Source organism: Montipora foliosa, chromosome 4, assembly GCF_036669935.1.
Source record: "Montipora foliosa isolate CH-2021 chromosome 4, ASM3666993v2, whole genome shotgun sequence".
Taxonomy (NCBI): Eukaryota; Metazoa; Cnidaria; class Anthozoa; order Scleractinia; family Acroporidae; genus Montipora; species Montipora foliosa.
In genome coordinates, this window is record NC_090872.1 from 44,906,846 (window position 1) to 44,921,845 (window position 15,000).

The 15,000-nt window shown below is 39.3% G+C and overlaps 1 protein-coding gene across 2 annotated transcripts in view; it reads right to left on the reverse strand.

The window, feature by feature from the left end:
* LOC138000846 (nuclear RNA export factor 1-like) overlaps nt 1–15,000 on the reverse strand; it is a 55,087-nt gene that overhangs the window by 15,346 nt on the left and 24,741 nt on the right. For both annotated transcript variants that reach the window (XM_068847511.1, XM_068847512.1), the window contains exons 8-16: nt 14,067–14,155; nt 13,241–13,348; nt 5,602–5,717; nt 4,658–4,694; nt 4,507–4,575; nt 3,366–3,421; nt 2,102–2,162; nt 1,595–1,653; nt 1,068–1,129 (exon numbers count right to left, since the gene is read on the reverse strand). In XM_068847511.1, coding sequence (XP_068703612.1) covers nt 1,068–1,129; nt 1,595–1,653; nt 2,102–2,162; nt 3,366–3,421; nt 4,507–4,575; nt 4,658–4,694; nt 5,602–5,717; nt 13,241–13,348; nt 14,067–14,155 — 657 coding nt within the window. The remainder of the gene's footprint in view (nt 1–1,067; nt 1,130–1,594; nt 1,654–2,101; nt 2,163–3,365; nt 3,422–4,506; nt 4,576–4,657; nt 4,695–5,601; nt 5,718–13,240; nt 13,349–14,066; nt 14,156–15,000) is intronic.

The following is a 15,000-nucleotide window of genomic DNA, read 5'->3' on the forward strand; positions in this document are numbered from 1 at the left end:
TTTCAAAGTGTTTTCTTTTTAAATAATGAATACTGTTTTTTGTCGACTACAAATTTCGCACAGAAAAAAGTATGTATTAGCCAGCATCAAAAATACCATAATACTCTTATTTTCTCTTGGGACTAATAACAATGCTTATACAAAATCTTGGAAGGACAAACAAAGAGTATTATCTGCTTTCATTTAAACCGCAATGCATTTTGTTTTCCCCACAAATGTTGCATAACTATTGTAAACTATTCCCAAGTGCATTTGAAAACAACAGTTTACGCAAAATTTGTGGGGAAAACAAAATGCATTGCGGGTTATATGAAAGTAGCTGATATGATATTTTTGATACTGGCTAATAGCCCACTTTCCATAGACCATTTTCATAAATGGCGACCACATTTACATTCTTTTATATTTATTATGTTAATTAGACCTACTGTCCTCATTTTGAGACAAATATTCTATTGAAATTTGCTCATCGTAGCGAGGTTAGAAAGGCTTATTAGCATTAAAACAAAATAATATTTTATTTGCCGCCATTATGAAAGAGGTCTATATATTAAAATTCCGTCCTAAACAAAAGGCATCATCTCGTGGGAATAAACTCATACAAATCCTTAAATTTATTGCCCAGAGCCTCGAGATGATGCTTGTTGTTTCCGACTGAATTATAATATATCGAAATTGGTGTATTGAAACTCACCTGAATCTCATGTAAAAGCCAGTCCTACATTTTTCTGTGACTGATTTTCATTTTGTTAAACCCAGGCTAACTAAACATGTCTTGTTGCCATGAATGGGCTATTATATGTGATAAGAGTGAGCATATTCACTGTTACATCAGCAAATAGTTTACTTAAATGTTTGCACAGATTGAAACTATTGGATAATGTCTTATCCACAGGATAAACATATCTGGTCTTTGAACAACTGCGGCCGGGAGATTTTGTACTTGAGTAAGTGGAGCAGCACAAGTATCAATGCAACTAGCAGGTAAATAGAAAACCGACATCTTTAAGGACAATAACAACAACACAAGTGATGAAAATCATTCCTTTCTACTAACACAACCATACCTGCTCTGGTGACTTGTTTCAAGTTTCTGCTGTTTTTCATGTACTCGCCGAGAGAAGGACCCCTGATGGAGAAGAATGAAAACCGTAAGTAGGTTAAACGCAACACCTCAGCATTCCACTACATTTCCTCATGTCCAGTTGATACTCTTCTACGCATATTTTCTATTAATATAACCACTGGAAAGAAAAAGGAACACAAGAGTAGAATTTCCCAGAACAAGGCACTACATTAACGGTACCATACACACACTTCTGGGAGAATTAATAAGTTGTGACTTAATAATTTGATTTTAATTTTATTTCCTGTTTTCATTTCACACTATCTATTTCCCATACCGTAGGATATGATTTGGGGTGGGGCTTACACAAACCCCGTAAATCCTTTCCTCCACGTTTACATCCCATTGGCCTTCTTATTTCAGTTCCACGATTTTTCTATTACCATCTACTGGTCCGTTCAGCTGGCTGCGTTCTTCACTGGTTCCAGTGAAGTTGAAAGAAATGTAATAGGAAACAGCTAAACTTACCGTGGTACACTACGGTCCTTGCTGATTGTTCCAACATTCACGCACATAGAGAATATTGCCTTTTGAGTAAGTTAAGAATTACAATCTTCAGTTACTCATTGCACAATTGACTGGTCCACACTTGTGTGTACCAATAATTTGCACCATTTGTTAAATATCCACTTGTTAATTTTCTCTTCAAATGACTGGATGTCTGTCATATAATTACTTCCAAGAGCTATAAAAAGTAGTGCAACCATGGATTCACCGAAGTGCCGAGGATTGCTTAGATTACTTTACTGAAAGTGAACTCATCATACCTTGAACCCTTATGGACAATATCTTTCTTTAACAAAATAACCAAACTTTTAATGACATTAAGGAACTCCAACATACTATGTAAATGGAACTGATGGACCCTGATGTAATATTTCCTTCATGTAACCACCAAACTGCTGATCCTGAGGGTAATAGAGTCTTTCTGAGAGCTGTTTAAATCCAACAAGTGGCCTACATGAAATGACAAACCTGGTCGTGATAAGCTTCTAGCAAACCCTGCCTGTCTTCCGTGTCATAGATCGTAAAATACCTGCCAAGTGCAAAGTATAAAACATACACAAACAAAAAAAAAGCGCTGATTGATTGCTAACATTTCAGATAGTCTAAAAAGCAAAAAAACAAAAAACAAAAAAACAATCAGATTGCCAATAGAGGTTTGATGGAATAATACACAAAGAGGCCCTGCTGATGAAAGATCTGTGGAAAAAGATCTGACAGGATTCAATGAGGACAAAACATAACCATCCATAGCGCACTACTCTTTACTAATAAGAAACAAAATTGCAGGGGCACGAACTGGGGCTCATTTGCCCAAATGGCAAAAGCAGGTAAAGAAGAGCTTTAAACGAATAATCTGAAAACAAAAATATAAAGCACATTACATGCCATTAAGAGGATGCTGAGAGCAAAGTGTTCATTCAACTGCTTCTGCTACAGTTGATAGTGATAGCAGTGATGCATGCATCGTTATCAAATACTGTTTCAGTGAAATATCAAGCAAAGCAGACAATCTGCACACATCTCGCAAATGCAAATGCCCAGAACAAGCCTTCACTTTTGAAAGACATGGGCACTTTAGGAGCAAAATCACTGCTCAAGTCCCTGTCATGGGTTGAAACAGGCCAGCGAGGTTTGGTGTCAGTTTATTTGCACTACCTCATCTCATGCTTGACCTGACCCAGCCGAAACATCAACAACAAATCACAGCTGTGCTTAATGGTTGTCTTGTACAACAACAAATGATCAGTTGACAGAACCAAATGCAGTCTTTCTTTGAATGTCACACATTCACTATGTCTCACATTCATTATGGTGTAATTTTTTGATCCAACGCCAACATACAAAAATGTCAACAATAACATTTCTTTGCAAAACAATTGCACAACAAATAGGTTTTAACATGTAGCCATAACAACAACAACATCCACACCATTGCCATCGCTATCAGTAACAAACAGCTGCACACTCAATTGTAATGGAACAAATTTAAAAAAATTTTTTCCATGTTACTGTTAATTGCAAGTAAAAAATTCAGCTCATCTTTACCTACGTTTGCTCTCTGGAACAAATTATACATCAAAAGGAGGTTTACCAAATCAAAGTCTTGGTGTTATTTGTGAGTGACTTGTTGATGACTGCCTTAAACCAATACGCTTCACTGGTGAAAAACACCGTTCTACTATGGGGTTTTTCAATCAATCAAAGAAACAATATATGATACACTAATACATACTGCGCAAGGAATTTCTGTACCAACTCTTTAATTTGAGGGTCACCAAGGAAACTGCCCTGCAGTTTAAAAATGATTTTTTTGTCAACTGAAAGGTTTTTCCAATACCACATGTTCAGTATTAATTAAGCAATACAGGAAAAATTATCGTAATCTTCAGGCCTTGGCTGTTGAAAAGGTGGATAACTCTATCCAATCGATAAACACCAGCAAAACCAATTGAGTTATCCATTAGATAGAGCTATCCACCCTTTGAACAACTGGGGCCTGGAAGGGAAGTGAAACAATGAAAGTAAATATTGTGTTCAACATTTAATCAATGGCTGCAGATCTGAAGCAGACTTGTAAAGATTTACACACATGTTTAGTTTAAATAAATCGCACAACAAAAATAGTACTAAGTACATGAATAATTTATCTTTGCATCTCTATACACGAAGTAGTTTGGATAGCTTGAAGGATATTAATTTTTCTTGCAGCAGAAAGAATGTGTTGTACAACAAAATAGAACTGGTAGATGAATACGTATATCTCCACATCTTAAGGATGGTGCCTACTAATTAAAGATGTTTTTGCCCCGGTGTGTGATTATGCAGGAAATGTAGATCTTAACAAGTGTTATTGAAATCCAAAAAGAAAATTGGGGGTACGTATGCGTTCTTTCTCAAATTGAAGCTTAAGTATCTCTCAAAAATGCATGGTTACCCCCAACTTTCTTTTTGTGTACCAAGAGTACTTACTAAGACCTACTTTCTCTGGATAGTTTTAAACAGTGCAAAAATATCCGTCTTAGTACGCATCTGCGATAGGAAATCCGAGTATCTGGAGATGCGCAGAACGTATGCGTAATAATAATAGTAGGCACCGTCCTTAATACAAGAAGTAGCCCGCATAACTGGCAGGATATTATCTTGCAGTGGTGGCTTTTGGTGCCAAAGCCACAAGTGAAAATCCCAAACTACTGATCACCATACACTGTGTGGCCAAAAACACAACAGTGCAACCACTCAGTATGTACAATTGCTTCTAGATGTAAGTATGGAATTTTTGAAATAAAAATTTGAAATCCTGGTCTTAAGTGGCATTTAACCATAATAAAATTTATTATTACTACAATAATTATTGTTACTTCAATATTCATTACCTTTGATGGTGGTAACACTTGTTCAGATGGAAGATCAAAGCCAATGGGTGGAGGAAGTTCATGACCATCCTAAAGGAAAAACAAAAGATTCTAAGGCCAACAGATCACATGCCAAATCTCTTTTATCATTAACTGTCAAGATGTAGCTTACCAAATGGGTAATTTTTGGCAGCTTGCTTCTTACAGAGCTAAAATACAAAAAAATATATATATTTCAGTTCCGAAGATGAGTGACCTTCTCAAAACACAAGACAAACACACATGGCTTGAAGAGAAACACATATCCCTGAAACATGTTTATTAAAAAAGATAATCTTGATAGATCAATTATTTACATGTACAGGTATCACAGTAAAGTACCAAACTTGCAAAGTTTTGGAACTCCATATGTTGAATACCTTACGTGAAAAGCCAGTTGCAACTTTTAAGAAAAAAAGACATTTTTCTCAAATTTGGAGTATCTACTGTAGATTTTTCAAGGGAAAATTCTGATAAAGATGGGTCAGTTGGCATGGAGGAATGTGTCCTGTGCATGTATGTGTGTATATTGGTGATGTAAACAATGGACAAAAATGACAAAACATAAATAATCTGTGAGAAAAGTTGAAAAGTTGGTTAAAAGATACTGTACATAAGGAATCTGATTTTCAAAATATGCCCAAAACATTTCATGGCTTTCAAAAACATGCATGCTAGGATGTTTATTTAAAAAAATATGCTTGATAGATCAATCCATGTATCACACTAAAGGAATACATTCTGTGCATGTATGTGTGTATGTCGGCGGTATAAACAATGTACAAAGAAAAACTGTATGAAGTACAAATGCCTTGTGGAAGAGATAATACATGATATGGGTGAGGTCTTTGAAATTCTGTCATTACAGAGACCTCACCCCAAGAACTGACACCCTAGGACCTGTTTTATTTGACAAAAACACACATTTTGCAAAGCACTTTACAGTAAATTTCATTGTTTCAGCAACAACAACAACAATCAATTTACATATAATTATACTTAATGAGAATTTTATGTATAGTGTAGTTATATTTTTACTACTTTCATAACATTTGAAAGTTTGTATCATCAACATACTTGATGTAAGTATTTCCTTTGTTTTGGAACATGTCACAAAGTGGATTCCCATCAAGCTCCAGGGAGGTAAGCTGACTCAGCGTTTTTATCTTGTCAAGTTCTTCCACAGCCCTAATCTAATACCAATTAAAAATACCAATGACAGACTTTTTCTAAAATGTAAAGAAAGGAACTTTATTTAGGCGTCTGGTCTTTTAGTGATGGAGCACTAATTGGGGACAATGTAAACTGAATCAACAATGTAAACTGAATCAACAAATCAATGCAACTGAAATTTGAGGAGAGGGGAAAACTGGAGTACTGGGGAAAACCCTCTCTGAGCAGAGTAGAGAACCAACAAACTCCGAGTTTGGGAATCAAAAGGTAAAAAAAAGTCTCCGCTTACGAGCCAGAAGGCTCATCAGGCCGGCGCTTATCTTCGGTTTCTGTAGCATGAAGCGACTAGGAGTATTTGTACTCCCCTCTGGATGGGATGCTAGTCCATCGTAGGGTTACCCCCAGCATTACGCCGGTACCCATTTATACACCTGGGTGGAGAGAGGCACCGTGAGAGTAAAGTGTCTTGCCCAAGAACACAACACAATGTCCCCTGCCAGGCCCCGAACCCGGACCACTCAATCCGGAGTCGAGCGCACTAACCATGAGGCCACCGCGCCTTTGGGAATCAAACAAGGGCCATATTGGTGAGACGCAAGTGCTCTCACCACCACGTCAGCCCTGCACCCCTAAACTACATTTTTATGTAAACTACATGATTGTATTCGAAAATAACAGAATAAATAATACTTATTATATAAGTACACAAAGCTATATTGTATTATTATGATTATCAGGATGATCATGATCATTTCCTGTAACTTGCAAGAACACAGTGTGTTCTCTCTCAATGAAGTGTTCCGCAAGATTCGTAATGTGTTGTGGTATAGATAATTATTGTTTTGTGGCTTCAAATAAGACAGTTCTATTTTCAATGCAACAAGCAAAGAAACTCTCTTTTAACACAGTTTTACAAGAATGGAGGGTCAGGGCCTGTGTACATCAGCAGGCCAGGGCCACCAAAATCAAGAAATCCACAAAGCTCAGTCTTATTTAGTTAAATGAAAATTTAGCAAATCTAACCCACCACTGGCTTTGTGGTCACTGGTTAAGGGGTAGCGGTCAAGTAAGGACTATCGGGTGGATAGCAGTTAGCAGTCAAGCTTTGTAGTACATTGCGTTGATTGCATTTTCCTCTTTATTCCTCAACAGAGTATCTGTCAGCAACACATTCTTGATAAAAATGACCAACAATAGCCAGGTCTTCACAAGTCACCAGATTATCATGTACAATTTTACTTTAAGCAGATCTACTTCGGCACCTCCAGCCACAACAATAGCTGCAACTTCCTCTAAAATGGTTCCCCTACTTTTGAAGAACAGCCTTTCTCACACAAGCGGAGTCACTGCTGCCCTCGTTGCCTTCCCTTTGAGATCAAAATTGCATCTGCAAGTTCACTTAACACCATCTCTCATCTCTGCCTGTCTGCCACCTATGTTCTTACTTCTACAAAATCTGGCATTCTGATCGTTCCCTTGTTTGTTTTAAGGAGCAAGATGGAACATTCGGTTAGTGCCCGGCCTTGGTGCCTTGGAGCGCTTTTGGAGAGGGGGGAGTCATTTCAGTGTATTGTCAACCTCAGGTTTGTCAGTTGACTTACTATTACCAGTTGTCAACGTCAAATATGGTTACTTTATTTTACCCTTTTCAGGTTAGGCACTCCTAGTATGGTCTCCTTTACTTTCCAGCCCTTGTCTCCTCCAAACATCAAGTGGAGCTGCAGTAGTTTCATCGCCACTACTGTCTGTCCTCAACCAGGCCTTTGAAGTAGGACCAGCTCTGATGCATTTCTGTACACACTGATGGCCAAATTACAAGCACCAGTTCATCCATTTGGCTGATTGCTACCACACAACACACGTGCCAAAAAGTAAGAAACCAAGTTTTACTGGAATGGTGAAACGAGGAAGTGGTTTAACCAAAATAAGTGACATGCCTATGCAGATAGAAGTCTTCACAATTTTCTGTTTGATTGTCTCTTCTACACTGTACTTGGTATTTGCTAATCACTTCCATCTTGCTGGGAAGATCTGAACCAGTACAAGTTACTCATCATTAATAGAGCCAGACTTTTTTTTCTGAAAAGCCATAGCTTAATATTACTATGAAATCACATTCAGGAAGGATCTTCTTCGATGAATAAAGATCTCTATAATTTTTGCAGCAAATCCACTACTAAAAAATTATAAAAAACGTTCACTGGCTATATACAGTTAAAAACTTTCGAGCTTTCGGCTGTCAGGCTACAGCCTTCAATGGAAGTTTTTAACTGTATATAGCCAGTGAACGTTTTTTATAATTTTTTAGTATGTTTTACCCTGGCTACGGTTCTTCTATTTTTAAATCCACTACTGTTTGGTTATCAGCCCTGAGGCTACCTCCAGTCCCACCAACTTTGTTACTACTTGAACAACTGTATTCTACTTTGTTATCATGCTGAGAGACGACATGTGATAGCGAGCGCATGCGCCAATCAGTGCGATGTTTCATGCCAATCAGTGAGGGCGTATGTAAGATTTGAAGCTTTCTAAAGAATGGAAAATCAGTCAAGATTATTTTATACAATGCCTGAAGACCAGGATTGATAACGAGAGCAAAAAAAAGTCTCCTTGAAAAACGGGAGTCGAAGACTGGTGATGCAACCAGCGTCACAAGGGCTCCAAGAGGAAGTCAACTCAAGATGAGATAAATACTGACAAAGGGACCAAAGATCCCTCATTGCCACTCAAATGTGGCATTAATCAGGCAGAGACGCCAGACTTTGCTGAAGGCATGGCAAAAGCAAGAAAACAACCATGGGAAAAAAGGGTTGACCCTTGTGCAACAGAGCAGTCTTCAAGCAAAAATATCACTGAGATTTTGAAGCAGTCATTCAAACACCTGGCTACAAGCATGAATGCTGGCTTCTCATCTCTGGGTAATTAACCTACAGAGGGAGGATTTGTCCTCATCTGTTGACAAATTTGATGAGACTACAGAGCCGCCAGCTAAAAGGCGCAAAGCTGACGATCAAGATTCTGTGCAAGATGACGCCTCTTGTAGCAAAGAGAATAATAATCTTAAGCCAGCTTGAAAAGCAGTATTCCACTATGGATCAGGAAGGTCCTGAAATTAACACCAGCCCAGAAGAAGAAACCCTCCATGCCTATAAGGAAGTTGCCACCATGATTGGGCTATTAGCTCAAGCTTGCCAGGAGTCCAGTATGGACCTCCGTTCTACAGAACCATAAAAAAATTGATAAAAATGAGGCTCTTAAAACCACCAAAGGCAACTATGAGGCTTACATGACCTTATCACCTGGGTCTAGAACTGACCTATAGTGGTGGATAGCTAATCTGCTCTCAGCTTAAATAAATATATCTCCATGTACACAGATGCGTCAAAAACAGGGTGGGGGCAGTGTATAATGGGCAGGCGGCCCAGGGCATTTGGTCCCCTGAAAGAGCAACAAAAGCACATCAATGAACTTGAAACGCTAGCAGTTTTGTTTGGGGTCAAAAGGGAAAGCATGTCTCCATTAAGACTGACAACTCTACTGCTGTTTGCTATATCAATGCCATGGGGGGTAGGGAATCTCCTCACTTTAATGCACTCACAAAACACTTGTGGTTGCTTTGCATGAAAAATTATAATGATATCTGCCTCATTGTATGCCACCTTCCAGGTGTTTTAAATACAGAGGCTGATATTCAACAATCTAGAGTTTTTAATGAGCAAACTGAGTGGCGTTTAAAGCCAGAGATTTTTGCCAGAATATTGGGGAAACTTAGTATTCCAGACCTTTTTGTGTCCAGACTGAACAAACAATAATTGCCCTATTATGTTTCCTGGAAACCAGACACAGGAGCTATGCATGTAGCTGCATTATTCATGATGTATCGGGGTGATAAGTTTGTTTATATGTTTCCCCCATTGTCTCATTTCCAGATGCCTTCAGAAGCTGGAAAAGGAACAAGGACATGCACTGATAATAGCACCAGTTTGGCCAAAACAGGTTTGGTGGCCAAAACTACTGAGTCTACTGATAGCCACCCCTTTAACACTTCCACGTCGGAAGGACCTCCTTACTCTTCCTCATTCAGGGACTCAACATCCCCAAAAGATGATGGCTTGGCTCTTGTCAGGGAGCACAACACAACAAAGGGCGTATGCAATCATGGAGGGGAGGAAACAAAAAGCAATATTCATGTTACCTCAAGAAGTGGGCTGAGTTTTGTGATAAAGGGGAAGTTAATTCTTTTCAGCTAAGGAACTTTACAGCCAAGGACTTGCGTATAGTGCTGCTATTAACACTGCAAGAAGTGCACTCTCTACATATATTACAGTCAATGTCAAAGCGTTGGGCAACACCCATTTGTCCAGTGTTTGCTCAAGGGAATTTTCCAGTCCAAACCACCAAAGCCAAAACACAAGGAGATATGGGATGTCCAAGTTGTACTGAACTATTTGAGTGGCCTTCACCCAGTTGAAACACTGAGTCTTACCCTTACCCTTAAGCTGGTTATGCTGTTCTAACTAGTCATGGGCTAGAGAGGCCAAACTATTCATATGTTAGATTTAGGAAACATGTTCGAGTTTACGGATAGAGTCACTTTTTGTTATTACAGACAATCTTAAGCAAAGCAAACCTGGTTTGTTAAATCCTCAGGTTATTTTACAACCTTTTGAGAAGCCATGTATTTGTGTACTTACCATGCTCGAGGGGTACCTAAAAAGAACCGTGGTTTCTCCAATCTAGTAACAGCTCCAAATTACTTATCAGTTATGCTAAACCTTACAGGCCTGTAAGCCAAGACACAATAACTAGATATGCGAGAGAAGTCATGCCCTTGGCAGGAATAGACACACCCATCTACTCTCCTAAAAACTGCAGGATGGTCATCTGACTGCAGCCCTTTGCAAGGTATTATACCAGGCCACTATCTGCATCTAATTCATCATATGCAAACTCAGTGTTGTCCAATGCCTGTAGACAATATACATTTATTCGGTGTCACATATGATATTCTTATAGCATGTTGGACTGTGGGTGCAGTATTTCTGGACTTCATGACCATGTTGCTTTGAAATCTCATGTGATCTCTTGGCATGATGACGTAGAATTATAAAATTAAACGAGACTTACCTGGAAGTTCTACCGAGTTATAGAATGCTGAGAGATTACATGCCCGGCACCCTTCCCACCCTACACATTTTGGCATTGGGTAACATGTACATTCAGCCAGCTCTTTAGTTACAAAAACTGATTGGCGCATGCACTTGCTATCTTATGTAATCTCTCAGCATTCTATAACTCGGTAGAATCACGTCTCCTTTAATTTATAATTTTATCTCACTGTTGTGAAATATGTAACAGAGATCAGCCATGCATCTACTGTCCCAACCAGCCAGTCTACAGTGATGTTTCCAACTCCCCTCCACTTTCCAAAGGGGGCCACTACCACCATTAGCTCTTCTCCTGGCAACCTGGCCCAATATGGTAGATTATTTACACTCCTTTGCCTTTCACTATTACCACAGTTTTATTGTTGTGTTTCTTCCTTTTCTTGGATGCTACATTCCTTCATTGATGTTCCTGACCATCCCAGTTTGTCAGTGCCACTGCCTTCATCTTGGTTTTGATTATTACATGGCTTCCTTAAAAGGAATTATGGTATATGGGAATATGGACTAAGCCCTCCAAAACCCTCACTTTGTCAACAACTATCTGCAGTCAGAAGTTATAGTACACAGGTTTGCCAACTAATTTCACCAACTGCCAGTCTCCACATGAGCTCTTTTGGCATCAACCCAAACACCACCACCTGGGAAAGTGGTGTCCCATGAGCAATATGACATCTCAGGGCACATTTCTCATGCATTCATGCATTACCCACAGGATGCCCACGCACATGGACCTCCAGGCTCCCGTATTTCTCAGCATACTCTGGATACTCTGGATACTCAGCATACTCTGGATCTGGATTTCAATCCACCAACAAACTGAAAGGGCTGTCTACTGGCACAACCACTCTTTGCATCATATTGGATTCAGTGAGCCTTACTGTACTCCAGATAAGTTGCTGAGAAGTAGGAAATGCAATAACAACAGTGCTCTTGTACGCAGAGGTACAAGTACCTGAAGTTTTTAAAAAGTCACCTTTGAAATACAGAGAAGGTTGTACCCCAAAGTTACTCTTTTCTGCATAGCATGATTAGTCTACTGCTTGGCTTCCTTCATCATCACTATCCATTTCACCTAGCCCTGCATTTTTTTCTAGACATAACTTGATGTTGAGATTTTCACCAATTATAGGTCATGGTGCAGTGTTTCAGTGTCACTGGTTCTCAGGTTCATGGCTCCCATGTGAGGTCTCCCAATCAATCAAGTACAAAACATGTCCCTATTGTAATAGTAGACAACAATGGGGGTTCCCCCTGTGTGCTCGCAGAACGATTAATTTTGTTGGGTAACATAGCAGTGATCTGGCACTTCTAGAACCCCTGCCACCCTGGCTTTGCTGGGTTATCTATGCCTCATTCTTTCTCTGTAAGTAGAAAATGTAACTCGACCAGCTCTTTATCACACTTTTCATGTAAACCCCAAGCTGACTTACATTGACCAACTGATAGAAGATACAAGATGCAGATTAGAAGAACTACCAAATGCAATGGAAGATAGAGACAGATGGAGGAAACGTGTCATGAAATGCCGAGCAAGCTCGACCTGATGATGATGATGATGACATCTACATGTATCCCACATCAGCTGCTCATAGATTTTGATCTTTCTCTGATACAAAAATGCCACTTGGCCCATAGCCTTGCTCATCCTACTATGGATCATCAATCTTCTGCCCAATGCCAGATCAAGGAAATTTGCATTCAGGACAACAGTCTTTCTGCACCAAGATCAGCGTTAGCAAAGCAAAGAGACCCTCATGCCCTTCTGCTCCCAAATGGCAGATAATATCCATTCATCATTCAAAGGTCTGCCTTTCTGCCATCCAATCTCTTTACATTGTAAAGGGCCTGCCTGACCTACATGTACTGATAGGTTACAAGTTAAATGCCTCAGTGCACAGATCCTCCAATCTCACTAAGCAAAATTTAATATTTGGCCCCTCCACCATTTAAGAGCAAGCCCACAATGTTGGTAGTTCCTTTAGCCATGAGGCTGGTGTCAATGGAAGCTGACCGTGCATCTTTTATCCCCCTCCCACTGTCAGTGCCCTGTTTTACGGGCATTTAAAGCTATAGCTACACAGATTGGAGAAAAGTTGAAACAGACAATGAAGTCACTGAGGGTTGAACTGGGGACTTCTTGCTCAGAAAGCCGCATGCTAACCTACTCAGCTACATGTACACCTGAAATATCTGAAGTGACTTCATTGTGACACAAATAATTTGCGTATTATTGTAGTTTGTCGCCATAAAAAACCACAACACTTGTAAAGGATATCAACCTATAGTAAAAGCATGGTTTTGGGCACAGATGTTTTAAAATCTCAGGGCATCATCCTACATGTACACTGTAATTGACAATACGATTTTTGTATTACCTGATTGTTACAAATTTTGAGGTGTTTTAGGTTCGATGCTTGTTGTCCAAGTTCCCTGAAGCCATCTAAGTACTTTAGTCTATTGTTACTTATATCCAGTGACTGAACCTGGCAAATGAAAAAAGTTTTATAAACACTGTTCCCTTAAGCCGCAGCTACATGAGCAATTTTTTGCTCGTGCTAGTGATGCGATTTTTTCAAATTTTGTCGCGTCGCCAGTGCGCGATGAAAATCGTAAGACAATTGAACTGGTGACGCAACAGCTGAATAAATCGCAGAAAAAAAATCGCGAGAAATTCAACTCATTCAATTTCTCACACTTTTTTTCTGCGATTTTTTCAGCTGTTGCATCGTCAGTTCAAGGGTGGCTACACTTGCGATTTTCATCGCACGCTGGCGACGTGACAAAATTTGAAAAAAATCACATCACCCGTGCAAGCCAAAAATCACTCATGTAGCCATGGCTTTAATGTGACATGCTTGTCAAAATCCAATGAATATGCCCCCAAGATTGAAAAAGAAATAAAATTTTAATGTCAAGAAAAGAAACAATATTAGACCAACAGCATGTGTCAACTTATCATTAGGTCATCAATGTTTGGATACTTCAAACAGCAGAAACCAAGGCTAACCAATCCTTTTTGTCACTAAGGGGCCACAATTCTAATAAGCAAACTGTGCTTTCAAAAGAATCATTGCTACCTGAGTGGTGCACTCTTGTCTGACTAAAAGTACTTCAAGTGCCTCCCTGGCCATGTCAGTTTGTTTCAGGTAGAGAATTCCACAACCCTTGTGGAGATAATCATGAGAAATGTTGGTCACCTACCTCAGGGCAGTTTTCACCAATAAGTTGCAAAATCCATGAAGCTAACCAAGGTCTTGACAATATTCCTTGTACATTATTGGCATTCAGCACTAATAAACAAACCCGGTTTAAGTGAGATTAGGGTGTTTTAACTTGTAATAGGTAAGGTAATGCCCACTACGATCACAATGATCATTATTAAGCAGGTGTCTTATTTTTCTTATCATGGGAACCCAGCTGAGGTGGTCTAGGATCTCAACTACATGTACGTGGAGAGTCCTCCTCCTTCATCGAGCAATACCCTGCATTCAAGTCATTTCACCATTACAACATTGAACACTCTCAAATACATTTGCACAGTTGGTAAATTGTTTTTCACTGGCTTTAATCAGAATTGCGGTTCAAAAAATATTGTTGTTTACCAGCAAGCTCGTATGCAACAGTTGTACAATAAAATCAATGTGCTAGCCAGTAGTAACACACATCAAGTAAGACCTCTCGAACCGTGATGGCAGATCAAGGGCCTACCGAAAAGGGTCAAGGTTTTCTCAAGTCCCCTTTTTATTGTAGTTATAACGTTATTTTTATGCAATTTTATGTCACTGAATTTAGATCTGTAATAGGCAATAATGCAGACAGTGATCTAAAACCTTTCATGTGACAACAGGCACCCCTTCAAGGGTTCATTACTGGTGATTTCCAACATCCAACTATGCTTGACATTTTTGCAATCTCTTGGGGATAATTTACTCCTTGTCACTGTGAATTATTGCTGACTGATTTTGCCCGACCACTCTGTGTCCCAAGTTTACTGTAGCTTGTTCTAAAAGTAAGAGTTGGATTGGGCAAATCTTTATTTAACCCTCTCCCTCCTAAGAGTGACACTAGTCTTATAGATTTTACTGGTGAATGGGGGCCTCTTCAGGGATGAAAGGGTTAAGAGTATAACTGTGCC